The sequence below is a fragment of the Ranitomeya variabilis genome, chromosome 1 (assembly GCF_051348905.1).
Source record: "Ranitomeya variabilis isolate aRanVar5 chromosome 1, aRanVar5.hap1, whole genome shotgun sequence".
NCBI classification, from domain to species: domain Eukaryota; kingdom Metazoa; phylum Chordata; class Amphibia; order Anura; family Dendrobatidae; genus Ranitomeya; species Ranitomeya variabilis.
This window is the reverse complement of record NC_135232.1, coordinates 116,375,399-116,390,594: the sequence shown is the minus strand read 5'-3', so window position 1 is coordinate 116,390,594 and position 15,196 is coordinate 116,375,399. Positions and strand designations below refer to the sequence as shown.

The 15,196-nt window shown below is 45.2% G+C and overlaps 1 protein-coding gene across 3 annotated transcripts in view; it reads left to right on the top strand.

Moving 5' to 3' along the window:
* LOC143806964 (general transcription factor IIH subunit 2) overlaps positions 1–15,196 on the top strand; it is a 73,473-nt gene that overhangs the window by 14,475 nt on the left and 43,802 nt on the right. For all 3 annotated transcript variants that reach the window (XM_077288060.1, XM_077288051.1, XM_077288069.1), the window contains one exon: positions 8,995–9,049. In XM_077288060.1, the coding sequence (XP_077144175.1) occupies positions 8,995–9,049 (55 nt within the window). The remainder of the gene's footprint in view (positions 1–8,994; positions 9,050–15,196) is intronic.

The window sequence follows — 15,196 nt, the reverse complement described above, 5'->3', positions numbered from 1 at the left end:
CTCAGGTCCGAGGTCTAGCTACCATAGGAAATGACGCCATCAGAGTAGGGGGTCGTCTAGCCGGATTCCTAGAAGGTTGGAGGGGAATAACAACGAGTTCTTGGGTGTTACAGGTGGTGTCCCAGGGGTACAAAATCGAATTTTCCTCCCTTCCGCCCGAAAGATTTCTGGTGTCCAGCACACATCTAAAATCATCATCCCCCATGTGGTCGGATATACAGGACCTCCTAAAAATGGCGGCAATTGTTCCGGTCCCCTCCCAAGAAGAGTACAGAGGTCATTACTCGAATCTCTTCTCAATAACAAAACCATCGGGAGAGTCGAGAACGATAATAAATCTGAAGCACCTAAACAACTGGGTGGTATACAAAAGATTCAAAATGGAGTCAATTCGGTCTACCATTCCTCTGTTGGGAAGGGGTATGGTGATGTGCACTCTAGATCTAAAGAGTGCATATTACCATGTTCCCATTTGCCTAAACCACCAAAAATTCTTGCGGTTTGCGGTAAACATGGAAGGGAAGATCTATCACTTTCAATTCCGCTGTCTCCCCTTTGGCCTGGCGTCGGCTCCCAGGGTTTTTACAAAACTTATGGTAGAGGTAGTCGCATATCTGAGAAATCGGGATGTGATGGTAATCCCTTATCTAGACGACTTTTTGATAGCGGCAGAGTCAGTAAACCAGCTCAGGGTCAACTGTCAGTTCCTCATCTCCACACTAGAGAATCTCGGTTGGATTATAAATTGGAAGAAATCGGATCTAATACCGAAATCCAGAATAAAATTCCTAGGAGTCATGCTCGACTCAGAAACAAGAATGTCCTACCTTCCGGAAGACAGGCTAAAGGGTATAATAAAAAAGGTCCATCATTTCTCCCGAGGCCGAAATACGATCAGAGACGGGATGAGAATACTGGGATTGATGACGGCCTGCATCCCTTGCGTGAGATGGAGCCAGTTTCATTCCCGACAGCTTCAGCAGGGAGTTCTGAGGAGCTGGAACAGGAGGCAAAATTCTCTAAATCAAAGACTGAATCTTTCTTTTCAGATCAAGAGGTCTCTGGTGTGGTGGACTCTCTCCAAAAATCTCCGGGTAGGAGTGTCATGGCTTCAAACCCCAAGTGTGTCAGTCACGACAGACGCAAGTCAGGAAGGTTGGGGAGGTCATGTCCTAGGAAGATATTTCCAAGGTCGTTGGGGAAGAAAGGACAGCAAGAAGTCATCAAACCACAGAGAGTTGCATGCGGTTTGGAAGGTCCTAACGGCGGCACAACATTTGCTGGAGAACAAGCATGTAAAAATCTTCTCGGACAATACGACGACTGTAGCCTTCCTTCGACATCAGGGGGGCCCAAGACATCTGGCATTACAAGATCTGGCGGAACAGATCTTCAAGTGGGCAGAGAAGTCGGTGCGGTCAATCTCGGCTGTACATCTGGAGGGATCCAAGAACCAGTTGGCAGATTTCCTGAGCAGGAAAAGTGTATCCCCTACAGAGTGGGAACTGAACAGCGAAGTATTCAGGGATCTTTGTCATCGTTGGGGGAAGCCGACTGTGGATCTATTTGCTACAAAGCAAAACGCAAAAGTCGAAACCTTTTACTCCCTAAACCCCTGGGAAAGTCCAGCTGCGATCGATGCCCTGTCACAACCCTGGAGCAACGGTCTTCTCTATGCGTTTCCGCCTCTAGCATTGATTCCAAGGACACTCAGGAAAATTTGCGAGGACGAGGCCAAAGTCATCCTCATAGCTCCTCACTGGCCGAAACGAAGTTGGTTTCCATTGTTAAAAAAATTGTCAGTGGAAGAGCCTCTCCTGTTACCAGTAAGAGAGGATCTTCTTCTGCAAGGTCCAGTTCTACACCAGAACCCAGGAGCACTTCAGTTGGCAGCATGGATCCTGAACGGAAGATCTTGAGAGCAAAAGGTCTTTCAGATGACGTCATTTCTACCCTTCAAGCCAGCAGAAAGCCGGTGACATCTGCAATCTACACAAAAATATGGAAAACATTTTGTGGATTCTGTGGGGAGATGACAGTTGATACTGACCATCCAGATATCCCGAAAATTCTTGATTTCTTGCAGTCAGGATTTCAAAAAGGTCTTAGACCAAGTACATTAAGAGTCCAGATAGCGGCCCTAAGTACATTCTTTGATTTTTCTCTATCTACCCACCCCTGGATTAGTAGATTCTCTAGAGCAGTCCAGAGGCTAAGGCCATTCATTAGGAAATCAGTCCCGCCGTGGGATCTTAATCTGGTCCTGAATTTTCTGTGTGATCAGTCCTGGGATATAACTGGAGACATAGATATTAACAAACTCTCTCTTAAAACCGCGTTTTTAGTTGCGATCACATCGGCAAAAAGATTGGGGGAACTACAGGCTCTTTCGGTACAGAACCCGTATTTACAGATCTTTGATGATAAAATAGTACTAAGGCTAGATCCGGCCTTTCTCCCTAAGGTCGTCTCCAATACTAATATGAATCAGGAGATTGTTTTACCGTCATTTTGCCAATTCCCTAAAAACCAAAAAGAAAGATTTTTTCATAACCTTGATGTAAGAGAGTCAGTACTCAGGTACCTTGATCTATCTAGACCCTGGAGACAGGACAATAACTTGTTCGTTCAGTTCAGGGGTTCAAATAAGGGGAAAAAAGCGTCTAAAGCGACTATCGCACGGTGGATAAAATCTACAATTGATTTAGCCTACAAAGCTAAAGGTTTGAATTCCCCAGTTAATCTTAAAGCCCACTCATCTAGGGCCATGGCCACATCATGGGCGGAGAAAGGGGGGGCTACGGCAGACCAGATCTGTAGAGCTGCATCATGGTCTAATCTTAGTACCTTTTCTAAACACTATAAGTTAGATGTAGTTTCGCCTCAGTTGGCCTTTGGTAGAAAGGTACTTCAAGCAGTGGTCCCACCCTAAATACCATTCTCCTTTGGTATTTCTCCAGTGTGCTGTCAGGTGGTGACCTGGAAAACAGTAATTAGACTTACTGGTAATTGTATTTCCAGGAATCCATCCTGACAGCACTGTTAGTTCCCTCCCTATTGTTTGATCTTTATACTTATGTGATGTAACATTTGTATGATTGATTATTTTGTTGTAATAAAACTTGTTTTTGCATCCATCCAGATGTGTTACTTTGGAAAAACACTGAAGGGTGGTAGGGGGAGGGTCCTTTTAACCTCTCGTGTTTCCTGTCCCATCATGGATAAGAAGGACGTCCTCCAGTGTGCTGTCAGGATGGATTCCTGGAAATACAATTACCAGTAAGTCTAATTACTGTTTTTTACGGGAGAATCAGTCAAGGATTATGTCCTTCCTAAAGACTATGGAATCCCGTTTGTTGGTCCTTCAGACTCCTGATCCTGGGAGCGCTGCTCAGCTATCTGGTCTCCAACAGGAGCTTGCTCAGCAGCGAGATACCCAGGCCCACATTCTGAATTATATGGCATCTGTGGATGATCGCCTGCTTGCCCTCCAGTCCGCCGCCTCTGTCTCACCCCAGGCTACTTCTCCTCACCCTTTGCCCCGTTTGGCGAAGCCACCACGGTACAGCGGTGACCCCAAGTTGTGCAGAGGGTTTATTAATCAGTGCCAACTACATTTTGAGTTGCTTTCTCAGCAATACCCTACTGACCGAGCTAAAGTGGCTTTTATTGTGTCTCATTTAGAGGGTGAGGCCTTAGCCTGGGTGAATCCTCTCTGGGACCGTGATGATCTCATTGTTTCTCAGCTTCCCACCTTTCTTGATATATTCCGCAAGGTATTCGACGAGCCAGGTCGTCTGGCCTCTGCTACGGAATCACTCTTTAATCTTCACCAGGGTTCGCTCTCTGTGGGCCAATACGCCATTCAGTTCCGCACCCTGTCTTCCGAGTTAAATTGGAACAATGAAGCCTTGGTGGGAGCTTTTTGGCGCGGACTCTCGTCCCGGATCAAGGACGAACTGGCTGGCCGGGATACTCTGACTTCCTTAGAGGACCTGATCTCCCTGGCAACCCGTATTGACTTACGCTTTCAGGAGCGTTCTCGTGAAGCCGCTAGGGAGAGAAGATCTCCTCGTGTTTCTTCGGCTACCGCTAGTTCCTCTCGTTTTAGTCCTATGTCTTCCCCGGCAGTTCCTGCTCCAGAACCCATGCAGGTGGACCGACTCAAGCCTGTAGAGCAGCGTCGTAAAGAGAGACTCGCTCAAGGGCTTTGTTTTTACTGTGGCAGTGCTGCTCATTTCCTGCGCTCTTGTCCTCTGAGGCCGGGAAACGCCTCCGCCTAGGACAGGTAAGAGAGGACTTCCTAGGCAATTCAGATTCCTCTCCACCTATGACTCTTTCTGTTCTTCTGCATTTAGGTTCTAAGCGTTTCTCTGAAGTAGCTTATATTGATTCAGGTTCGGCCGGAAACTTCATTCAGCTCGAAGCGATGAGAAGACTTCGGATTCCTGTCAGGTCCCTGGAGACTCCTCGGCAGATTTCTTCGGTCGACGGCCAACCCCTGCGGGAGTCTGTTACTCAGGTAACCGAGGAACTGGAATTACAGATCGGAGTTCGACATCGAGAGAGAATAGTCTTCTACGTACTACCCTCCTTGTCTCATGCTATTCTTCTCGGTCTCCCTTGGCTGAGGAAGCAGGTGGAAGCACAAACCTACTCTTGACTGGCGGTCTGGGGACATCTTTGCCAAAATCAGTGCTTGCTTCCTATCCGGTTTAAAACCTCTCTTCAATCAACGTCTGTGTCTCCAGATTTACCATCTGCCTATGTGGCCTTTGCTGACGTCTTCAACAAGAGAGAGGCGGAGATCCTTCCTCCGCCTCGTCCATATGATTGCCCGATCGACCTTGTTTCTGGTTCCACTCCTCCTAGAGGTCGAATCTACCCCCTGTCTACTGCTGAGACTCAGGCTATGTCCGAGTATGTTCAAGAGAACTTAACCAAGGGCTTTATCCGAAAATCCTCTTCTCCCGCTGGTGCTGGGTTCTTTTTCGTCAAAAAGAAAGACGGTACACTTCGTCCTTGCATTGACTACTGAGGTCTCAATAATATCACGATAAAGAACAAGTACCCACTTCCTCTCATTCCGGAACTATTTGACCGTCTCCGTGGTGCGCGTATCTTCACTAAATTAGATCTCCGCGGGGCCTACAAGCTCATCCGTATTCTACCCGGAGATGAGTGGAAGACCGTATTCAATACCCGGGATGGTCATTATGAGTACCTAGTTATGCCCTTCGGTCTGTGCAATGCCCCCGCTGTTTTCCAGGAGTTCGTGAACGATGTGTTCCGGGATTTACTTTATTCTAGCGTGGTGGTATATTTGGACGATATTCTTATATTCTCTCCAGATCTTCTTACCCACAGAAGAGACGTCCGTCAAGTCCTCTTACGTCTTAGAGCGAATCGTCTGTATGCCAAGCTAGAGAAGTGCGCCTTTGAACAGTCGTCCTTACCATTCTTAGGGTACATCATTTCGGACTCTGGTCTTCATATGGATCCGGAGAAAGTGTCCGCCGTGTTGAACTGGCCGCGTCCTCAAGGCGTCAAGGCCATCCAACGATTCCTTGGCTTTGCCAATTACTACCGGCAGTTCATTCCACACTTTTCTATCCTGTCCGGCTCCATCTCCGCTTTGATTCGCAAAGGAGCTAACCCTCACTCCTGGATTCCGGAGGCTGAAGACGCCTTCCAGTCTTTGAAACAAGCCTTTGCTACCGCTTCTATACTCCATCGTCCAGAGATCAACAAACCTTTCATTCTGGAGGTGGATGCTTCCGCAATCGGAGCCGGAGCAGTTCTTTTGCAAAAGTCTTCCTCCGGTCGGCTTGTCACCTGTAGTTTCTTCTCTAAAACCTTCTCTGCGGCTGAGAGGAACTATACCATTGGTGACAGAGAGTTGCTGGCTATCAAATTGGCGCTGGAGGAGTGGCGGTATTTGTTGGAGGGAGCTGTCCATCCGTTTAAGATCTACACTGACCACAAGAATCTGGCATACATCCGTTCTGCACAGAGACTGAATCCTCGGCAAGCCAGGTGGTCGTTGTTCTTTGCCCGATTTGATTTTGAGTTACACTTCCGTCCTGGCAATAAGAACTTCAAAGCCGATGCCTTATCCAGATCCTTTCTGACAGCCGATGTTGAGGAGAGGCCTTCACATATCATGGATCCAAGTAAGGTCATCTCGGTTGCTCCCGTTACCTTGACTTCGTTACCTTCGGGTAAGACTTTTGTTCAAGAGCACAACAGGAAGCAAGTTTTACGTTGGGGTCACGCTTCCAAGCTGGTGGGTCATGTCGGTTTTAAAAAAACCCTTTCTTTGGTGTCACGGTACTACTGGTGGCCATCTCTCCCTCAAGACACCCGAAGCTTCGTCGCTTCCTGCCCGTCCTGTTCGACGAACAAGGTTCCTAGACATTTACCCTCTGGTCTCTTGCATCCGCTTCCAGTTCCCTCGTCTCCTTGGCGACACCTTGCAATGGACTTTATTACTGATCTGCCTCGATCCTCTGGTCATACAGTTATCTTTGTAGTCGTGGATCGATTTTCCAAGATGGCTCATTTCGTTCCTCTTCCAGGTTTACCTTCTGCTCCCGAATTGGCTAAGATCTTCATCTCTCATGTTTTTCGAATTCACGGCTTTCCTCAGCACATAGTTTCGGACAGAGGAGTTCAATTCACCTCACGCTTCTGGCGTGCATTATGCAAACTAATGGACGTGACTTTGGACTTCTCCTCTGCCTACCACCCTCAAACTAATGGTCAGGCAGAACGTACAAATCAAATCCTGGTTACCTACCTTCGTCATTTCTCAAACGTCCATCAAAACGACTGGGCTAGTCTGCTTCCTTGGGCCGAGTTTGCATACAGCTACCACACTAATGAATCAACTTCCAAGTCTCCTTTCTTTGTCGTCTATGGGCAACATCCTAGTGTACCTCTGCCAGTGCTCCCTGCCTCGGGTGTGCCAGCGGCCGATCTTCTCTCCGAGGAGTTTTCTACGGTCTGGCAGGAGACTAAAGCCGCACTCGAACGAGCTGGACACAGATTTAAGAAGCATGCCGACAAGAGGCGTCTGGATTCTCCATCTTTTCAACCTGGTGATAGTGTGGTTGTCTTCCAAGTTTATTCGGCTTAAGATCCCTTCGTATAAGTTAGGTCCACGGTATATCGGTCCATTTGAGGTGTTAGCACGCATTAATGATGTTGTTTACAAGTTAAGGTTACCCGCCTCGCTTCGTATTCCAAATTCTTTTCACGTTTCTCTGCTCAAACCGGTCGTATTCAACCAATTTCACCCTACCTCTGGTCAGTCGCCTGTACCCGTTTCCGCACACTGTCTTTGAAGTTAAGGACATACTGGCTATGAAGAAATCTCGAGGTAGGACCCTCTTTTTGATTGATTGGAAGGGCTTTGGTCCTGAGGAGAGATCTTGGGAACCTCAAGAGAACATCCAGGCTCCTCGAATTCTTGCTAAGTTTCTTTCTAAGCTTAGGAGGGAGGGGCGTAAGGAGGGGGGTACTGTCACGTCTCCTGCATCTTCGTATACTTACCTGTCCCGGCGCGCCGCTGCTGCAGCTCCTGCTGGTTCGGCTTCCGGCGTGCGCGTTCGTCTCTGCGCGCTCCCGGTCCGTCCGCGTGCCGCCTGGATCCTGGGTATGGACTCCGGCGCGTGCGCACTTCTCCTGACATCTGCGCTGTCGGCGCACGTGTACTCCCTCTGGCCTGTCCTCTCTCTCTCCGCTCCTCCCCCTGACCTTGGAGGGATATCGACCCGGAAGTGCTGTGCAACTCCACTATATCAGGTATCCTCTCCTCCTTCTCTTTGCCTGATTGTCATTTGTCCTCTTGTGACTCAGGTCCCGCTAACCCTCCTCTGTGTTGCTCTGTCCTGAGCGTCCGTCAAATCCTGCTCAGCCCTGTGTGTCAGTCTTATCCTGCTCTGTCCTCTGTGTCCGCCATATCCTGCTCAGTCCTGTGCGTCTGTCTTATCCTGCTCTGTCCTCTGTGTCCGCCATATCTTGCTCAGTCTAGCGCTTCTATCTTACTCAGCCTGTTCTGTACTACCACTATACCGTTTACCCTGTGTCTCCGTTGTTTGCCAGTTCAACGTCTTCTCCGCTCCTACTACCTGTCTCCGGGTTCCAGCTTCTGCGGCAATAGTCTCCCTTGGGTCTGCCCCTAACACTCCCTGTATAGGGGGTGGTCTACCTGGCCAGCTCGCCCTTGGGAGGTTCGTTGTCGTGGATCTGTGGGTCCACCCCAGGTATTCCAATTGGACTGCACTCGGATGACATCTGAGTGCAGTCTGATCGTTACACTGCTGGAGACTGACTGGAGCGGTGCTGATAACAGCAGACTCTGGATGCTAAGTATAAGGCTAAGTACAGGGGTATTACATTAGTAGCACCACTCCAGCGCTGCAATAAAACTAGAGTGGTGCTGAAGCTGGAGTGGTGCTTTACATTATTCAAATTAGCAGGAAAATTAGCAAGTTTGCAGTTGACGAGAGGAATGATTTCTGCAGGGACAAAACACTTCCTGCTTCTACATGGAGCAAAGAAAAGAAGAATTCACTGTGTAGAAAGGCAAAATGAGCAATTAAAGTACACAGTGCTATGTAATATGATGACTGATATATTTAGAAGATACAAATTTTATTAGGACTGCTTTTTTTAGTTTGCTGGTACAGCAGAGCAGTCTTTGCATTTTCTGTGTGCTTTAACTTTCTCTTGGATTCTGCTGTGGATTTTGTCTGCAATATCATATTTACTATGGTGATTTCTATTCTGTATTGTCTGTTTTAATCCAGCATCTTGTTACAGGTCAAAACGTTATTCACTTTATTAATTTATTACTTGATATTATGATTAGCAGTGGTTCTATGACAGCCAGTTTGATCCACTATGAAAATGTAACGTAATCTGTGGTAAAAGCTATATAAGCTTTATGCACATTAAGTTTTTTTTTAATCTTTTTACACTTTAATTTAGATTGGGCTCCTTATCACAAGAAATAAAAGGGCTGAGAAGCTGACAGAGCTTGCTGGTAAGATCTGCGTTTTTTTCTGTTGGATTATTAGAATGGGTTTTGTTATGACTGTTAACCCAACAAATCTCTGCCTCGCCAAAAAGGCCCTCTCTCACTAGCCGGGCTGTGGAGTCGGATTCCATTTTGGTGGATTCGGTATCAAATGGTCCAACTCCTAAAATATATAATTAGTTGGGTGCAGTAGTACAATGCAGGATGTGTTGTGAATTTGGTAAATTTATGAAATGTCCTATAAATGTCTGTTCTATTCCTGATCTAAGGATCTCGGATTTTAGTTGAGATGAGTCTGTGCTGCACTTTTTGTATATGCTCAGTGGTGAGGCAGTGCTGTGGAGTCGGAGTTCAGATGAATCTGTGCTGCACTTTATGTGAAAGAAAAAGAAAACTTGGTTCCAGCTCCAGTTGCTTGAAATAAAACTTGATTCTTTATTAATCCAATGTAAAAGCACAGGCTGTAAAGCTCTCCATAGCACACCGGGAAAAGAGCAACGTGTTTCGATCTTTACAGATCTTTATCAGAGCTATATATACACAGACATATATGCATTATATAACCACCACCAACCAATAAGCAAATACCAATAGATCACATGATATGTGAAGGTCCTGTTAGCATAATGCTAAATGATCGCAACCATAAAAACGAAATACAAAACATATGTACACGCTTACAGATTATAAACAATAAATACAAACATTATTATAAAAACATTATTACCCAAAAATTTGCTCATGACTTTGGTTTTAATAATGATACAATAGTTCATTTCTTTCCCATAAACAACCACGTGGATCAGCATGGAGTTCCGTGCACCTGCTATGGCTGCCTGGTGAGCTGGCTTTTTGTTTGTTTCCATTCTGCACTTTATGTACATTCTCAGTAGTGAGGCCAGGCTGTGGAGTCAAAGTTGAGATGAATCTGTGCTTCACCTTTTGTACATGCTCAGTATTGAGGCAGTGCTGTGGAGTAGGAGTTGAGATGAATCTGTGATGCACTTTTTGTACATGCTCAGTAGTGAGGCAGTGTTGTGGAGTAGGAGTTGAGATGAATCTGTGCTGCACCTTTTGTACATGCTCAGTAGTGAGGCAGTGCTGTGGAGTAGGAGTTGAGGTGAATCTGTGCTGCACTTTTTGGACATGCTCAGTGGTGAGGCAGTGCTGTGGAGTAGGAATTGAGATGAATCTGTGCTGCACTTTTTGTACATGCTCAGTGGTGAGGCAGTGCTGTGGAGTAGGAGTTGAGATGAATCTGTGCTGCACTGTTTGTACATGCTCAGTGGTGAGGCAGTGCTGTGGAGTAGGAGTTGAGATGAATCTGTTCTGCACTTTTTGTACATGCTCAGTGGTGAGGCAGTGCTGTGGAGTAGGAGTTGAGATGAATCTGTGCTGCACTTTTTGTACACGCTCAGTGGTGAGGCAGTGCTTTGGAGTAGGAGTTGAGATGAATCTGTGCTGCACTTTATGTACATGCTCAGTTGTGAGATAGCATGGTGGTGTGGGAGGTTTCGACCTGTTGTCTGTTCCATTTGCACAACAGCAGGAGAAATCTATTCACAATCAGTGTTGCTTCATAACTGGACAGGTTGATTTCACAGAAGTGTGATTGACTTGGAGTTACATTGTGTTGTTTGTGTCCCCTCTATTTTTTTGAGCAGTGTATACACTGTGTTCCATATTATTATGCAAATTGGATTTAAGTGTGATAAAGATTTAATTGTTTTGTTTTTCAAATAAACTCGTGGATGGTATTGTGTCTCAGGGCTCAATGGATCACTGAAAACAATCTTAAACACATGGGATAATTAGTGTTCCATGTGATTCTAATTAAAGGAAAACTACTTAAAAATGATGTTCCACATTATTAAGCAGGTCACAGGTTTCAAGCCATATGGGAAATAAAAAGGATCTCTCTGCTGCTGAAAAGCATCAAATAGTGCAATGCCTTGGTGAAGGGATGAAAACATTAGAAATTTCCCAAAAACTTAAGCGTGATCATGGTACTGTTAAGAGATTTGTGGCTGTATATGAGCACAAATGTGTTTGTGCTGATAAAGGCATAATGAGGAAGATTTCTGCCAGGCAAGTTCATCGGATTAAGAGAGCAGCTGCTAAAAAGCCATTACAAACCAGCAAACAGTTATTTGAAGCTGCTGGTGCCTCTGGAGTCCCTCAAACCTCAAGGTGTAGGATCCTTCAAAGGCTTGCTGTGGTGCATAAACCTACTATTCAGCCACCCTTAAACGGTGTTCACAAGCAGAAATGGTTGCATTGGGCCCACACATACATGAAGACTAATTTCCAAACATTCTTGTTTACTGATGAGTGTCGAGCAACCCTGGATGGTCCAGATGGATGGAGTAGTGGATGGTTGGTGGATGGCCACCATGTCCCAACAAGGCTGCAACATCAGCAAGGAGGTGGAGGAGTCATGTTTTGGGCCGGAATCATGGAGAAACAGCTGGTAGGGCCCTTTAAGGTTCCTGAAGGTGTGAAAATGACCTCTGCAAAGTATATAGAGTTTCTGACTGACAACTTTCCTCCATGGTATAAAAAGCAGAAATGTGCCTTCAGGAGCAAAATCATCTTCATGCTGACAATGCACCATCTCATGCTACAAAGAAAACCTCTGAGTCATTGGCTGCTATGTGCATAAAAGGAGATAAACTCATGGTGTGGCCACCATCTTCCCCTGACCTCAACCCTATAGAGAACCTTTGGAGAATCATCAAGCAAAAGATCTATGAGTGTGGGAGGTAGTTCACATCCAAACAGCAGCTCTGGGAGGCTATTCTGACTTCATGCAAAGAAATACAAGCAGAAACTCTCCAAAAACTCACAAGTTCAATGGATGCAAGAATTGTGAAGGTGATATCAAAGAAGGGTTCCTATGGTAACATGTAACTTGGCCTGTTAGGATGTTTTGGAGTTAAATAGCTTTTTTGTTCAGTGAATGTGACCTCTTAATGCTGCAAATTCCACAAATGAGCATTTTCAGTTCTTTAAAACATATCAAATGTTTAGAAATTCTACTGTGCCTAATAATTTGGAACAGTGCGTTTTAATTTTTTATTCATTTTGGAGATTATACTGTTATCATTGGGAGGTTTCTTCAATAAAATTCGATGTATAATCTAACGGGTGATGACTTTTATTAGACTGACTGTCATTTGCACCGACCATTTAGGAAAATCAGAGAAAAATGTAATTTGCATAATAATTTGGAACATAGTGTAATGACAATCCAATATAGCTCCACAAGTGATTATAAAATAAGCCAGTTGCCATTATTGCTCGACTCTGCACTTCAAGAGCTCACACATCTTCTCGTGAGAGCAAAGTTTCCCTTCCTGAAGAAATGGAGACTTGAACATCAACAGCAGCTTCTCCTTCTGCTATCTTTATGCCGCTTAATCTGCAGCATTTCTTCAAAATTCTTATTAGGGGATTTTTACAGTATAGGGGATAATGGGTCAGTTAGGCAACGAAGGGAAAGGAAGGTAACCAAACAAAGGAAAAGAGGAAAGGGGTTAGGGAGGAAGAGGAGAGAAGGGAAAATGAAGATGATCTTATCATGGTATCATAGTTGCGCTCTGCCACATTTCTTTTCTTCTTTATTTTAAATGGTGAAACTCAACTACCCACCCTCATCCTGATCTACTCGCACCTACAGGTGACAGTTTTCCCTTCAGTAGAATGAGTTATGTTCGCTATAATCTTCGCTTCAGATGTCCTGGACTTGGAGTCCTTTATTGTTGTTATCATTATTATTATGATTATAAATGTAATTATAATTGTCATTAATTTTCATTTGAACTACTTCTTCGTCACTTGCTATAATAAGCGCTCTGTGAAGGGAAGGTATATGGTCTGTCCACTACTGGACGACCCTTGCTTAATCACTTCAAACCCCCCCATATACAATAAAAACAATCACTACACGCACCCTACAGCTGCACCATTCCTGCAGTGATTTAGCAGAGGTTGGCCAGTAGTAGCCCTTGAACTACATGTTTGTACTTGAGTACTTGATGTAGCTGCTACAACACCCTACTGTATGTCTTATCATTTTATGTTAGAAAAAGTAATAAAAAGAAATTCAGCAAACGAAAATTAATGAATAAATTGACAACTGGGTGTTACTAAAGAACATGTCTGTACACACTCGCTGCAGCTACTGAAAACACTTGCAGCCAAGGTTCCATGCACATTACCGATGGGCTGTCTCAACAACCTAATGGCATTAGGGGACACAGATATACACACACACACACACACACACACACACACACACACACACACACACACACACACACACACACACACACACACACACTTAGCTATATCAGGTCTTCTGCACAGTTTTTCCGTTTATTTTTTTTCAATGTTCTCCCATGTGGTATGTTGTTCTCCATACAGTACAGACCAATAGTGTGGACACACCTTCTCATTAACCCCTTTCTGACCTCGGACGGGATAGTACGTCCGAGGTCAGAAGCCCCACTTTGATGCGGGCTCCGGCGGTGAGCCCGCATCAAAGCCGGGACATGTCAGCTGTTTTGAACAGCTGACATGTGCCCTTAATAGGCGCGGGCAGAATCGCGATCTGCCCGCGCCTATTAACTAGTTAAATGCCGCTGTCAAAAGCAGACAGCGGCATTTAACTACTGCATCCGGCCCGGCGGCCGGAAATGATGGCATCGCCGACCCCCGTCACATGATCGGAGGTCGGCGATGCTTCAGCAGTGTAACCATAGGTCCTTGAGACCTCTATGGTTACTGATCTACGGCAGCTGTGAGCGCCACCCTGTGGTCGGCGCTCACAGCACACCTGATTTTCTCCTACATAGCAGCGAACATCAGATCGCTGCTATGTAGCAGAGGCGATCGCGTTGTGCCTGCTTCTAGCCTCCAATGGAGGCTATAGAATCATGGCAAAAGTAAAAAAAAAAAGTTTTAAAAAATGTGAAAAAAATATAAAAGTTTAAATCACCCCCCTTTCGCCCCAATCAAAATAAATCAATTAAAAAAAATCACACCTACACATATTTGGTATCGCCGCGTTCAGAATCGCCCGATCTATCAATAGAAAAAAAAAGCATTAACCTGATCGCTAAACGGCGTAGCGAGAAAAAAATTAGAAACTCCAGAATTACTTTTTTTGGTCGCCGCGACATTGCATTAAAATGCAATAACGGGCGATCAAAAGAACGTATCTGCACCAAAATGCTATCATTAAAAACATCAGCTCGTCACGCAAAAAATAAGCCCTCAACCGACCCCAGATCATGAAAAATGGAGACGCTACGAGTATCGGAAAATTGCGCAATTTTTTTTTTTTTTTTAGCAACGTTTGGAATTTTTTTTCACCACTTAGGTAAAAAATAACCTAGTCATGTTAGGTGTCTATGAACTTGTAATGACCTGGAGAATCATAATGGCAGGTCAGTTTTAGCATTTAGAAAACCTAGCAAAAAAGCCAAACAAAAAACAAGTGTGGGACTGCACTTTTTTTGCAATTTCACTGCACTTGGAATTTTTTTCACATTTTCTAGTACACGACATGCTAAAACCAATGATGTCGTTCAAAAGTACAACTCGTCCCACAAAAAATAAGCCCTCACATGGCCAAATTGACGGAAACATAAAAAAGTTATGGCTCTGGGAAGGAGGGGAGTGAAAAACGAACATGGAAAAATGGAAAATCCCAAGTTCATGAAGGGGTTAAAAGACTTTTCTAAATTTTCATGACTATGAAAATTGTAAATTCACACTGAAGGCATCAAAATTATGAATTGAGGCTACTTTCACACTTGCGTCGTGCACTGCACGTCGCTATGCGTCGCTTTGTAGAAAAAAACGCATCCTGCAAAAGTGCTTGCAGGATGCGTTTTTCTCCATAGACTTGTATTAGCGACGCAGTGCGACGCATTGCCACACGTCGCAACCGTCGTGCGACGGTTGCGTCGTGTTGCGTCGGACCGTCGCCACCAAAAAACGTTACATGTAACTTTTTGGTGCGTCGTGAGCGTCTTTTCCGACCGCGCATGCGCGGCCGTAACTCCGCGTTGGAAAACTGCATCCGCTGCCACCGTTGTGCGGCGCTTTCACAGCTAGCGTCGGTGCGCCGCAACGTCGCATAGCAAC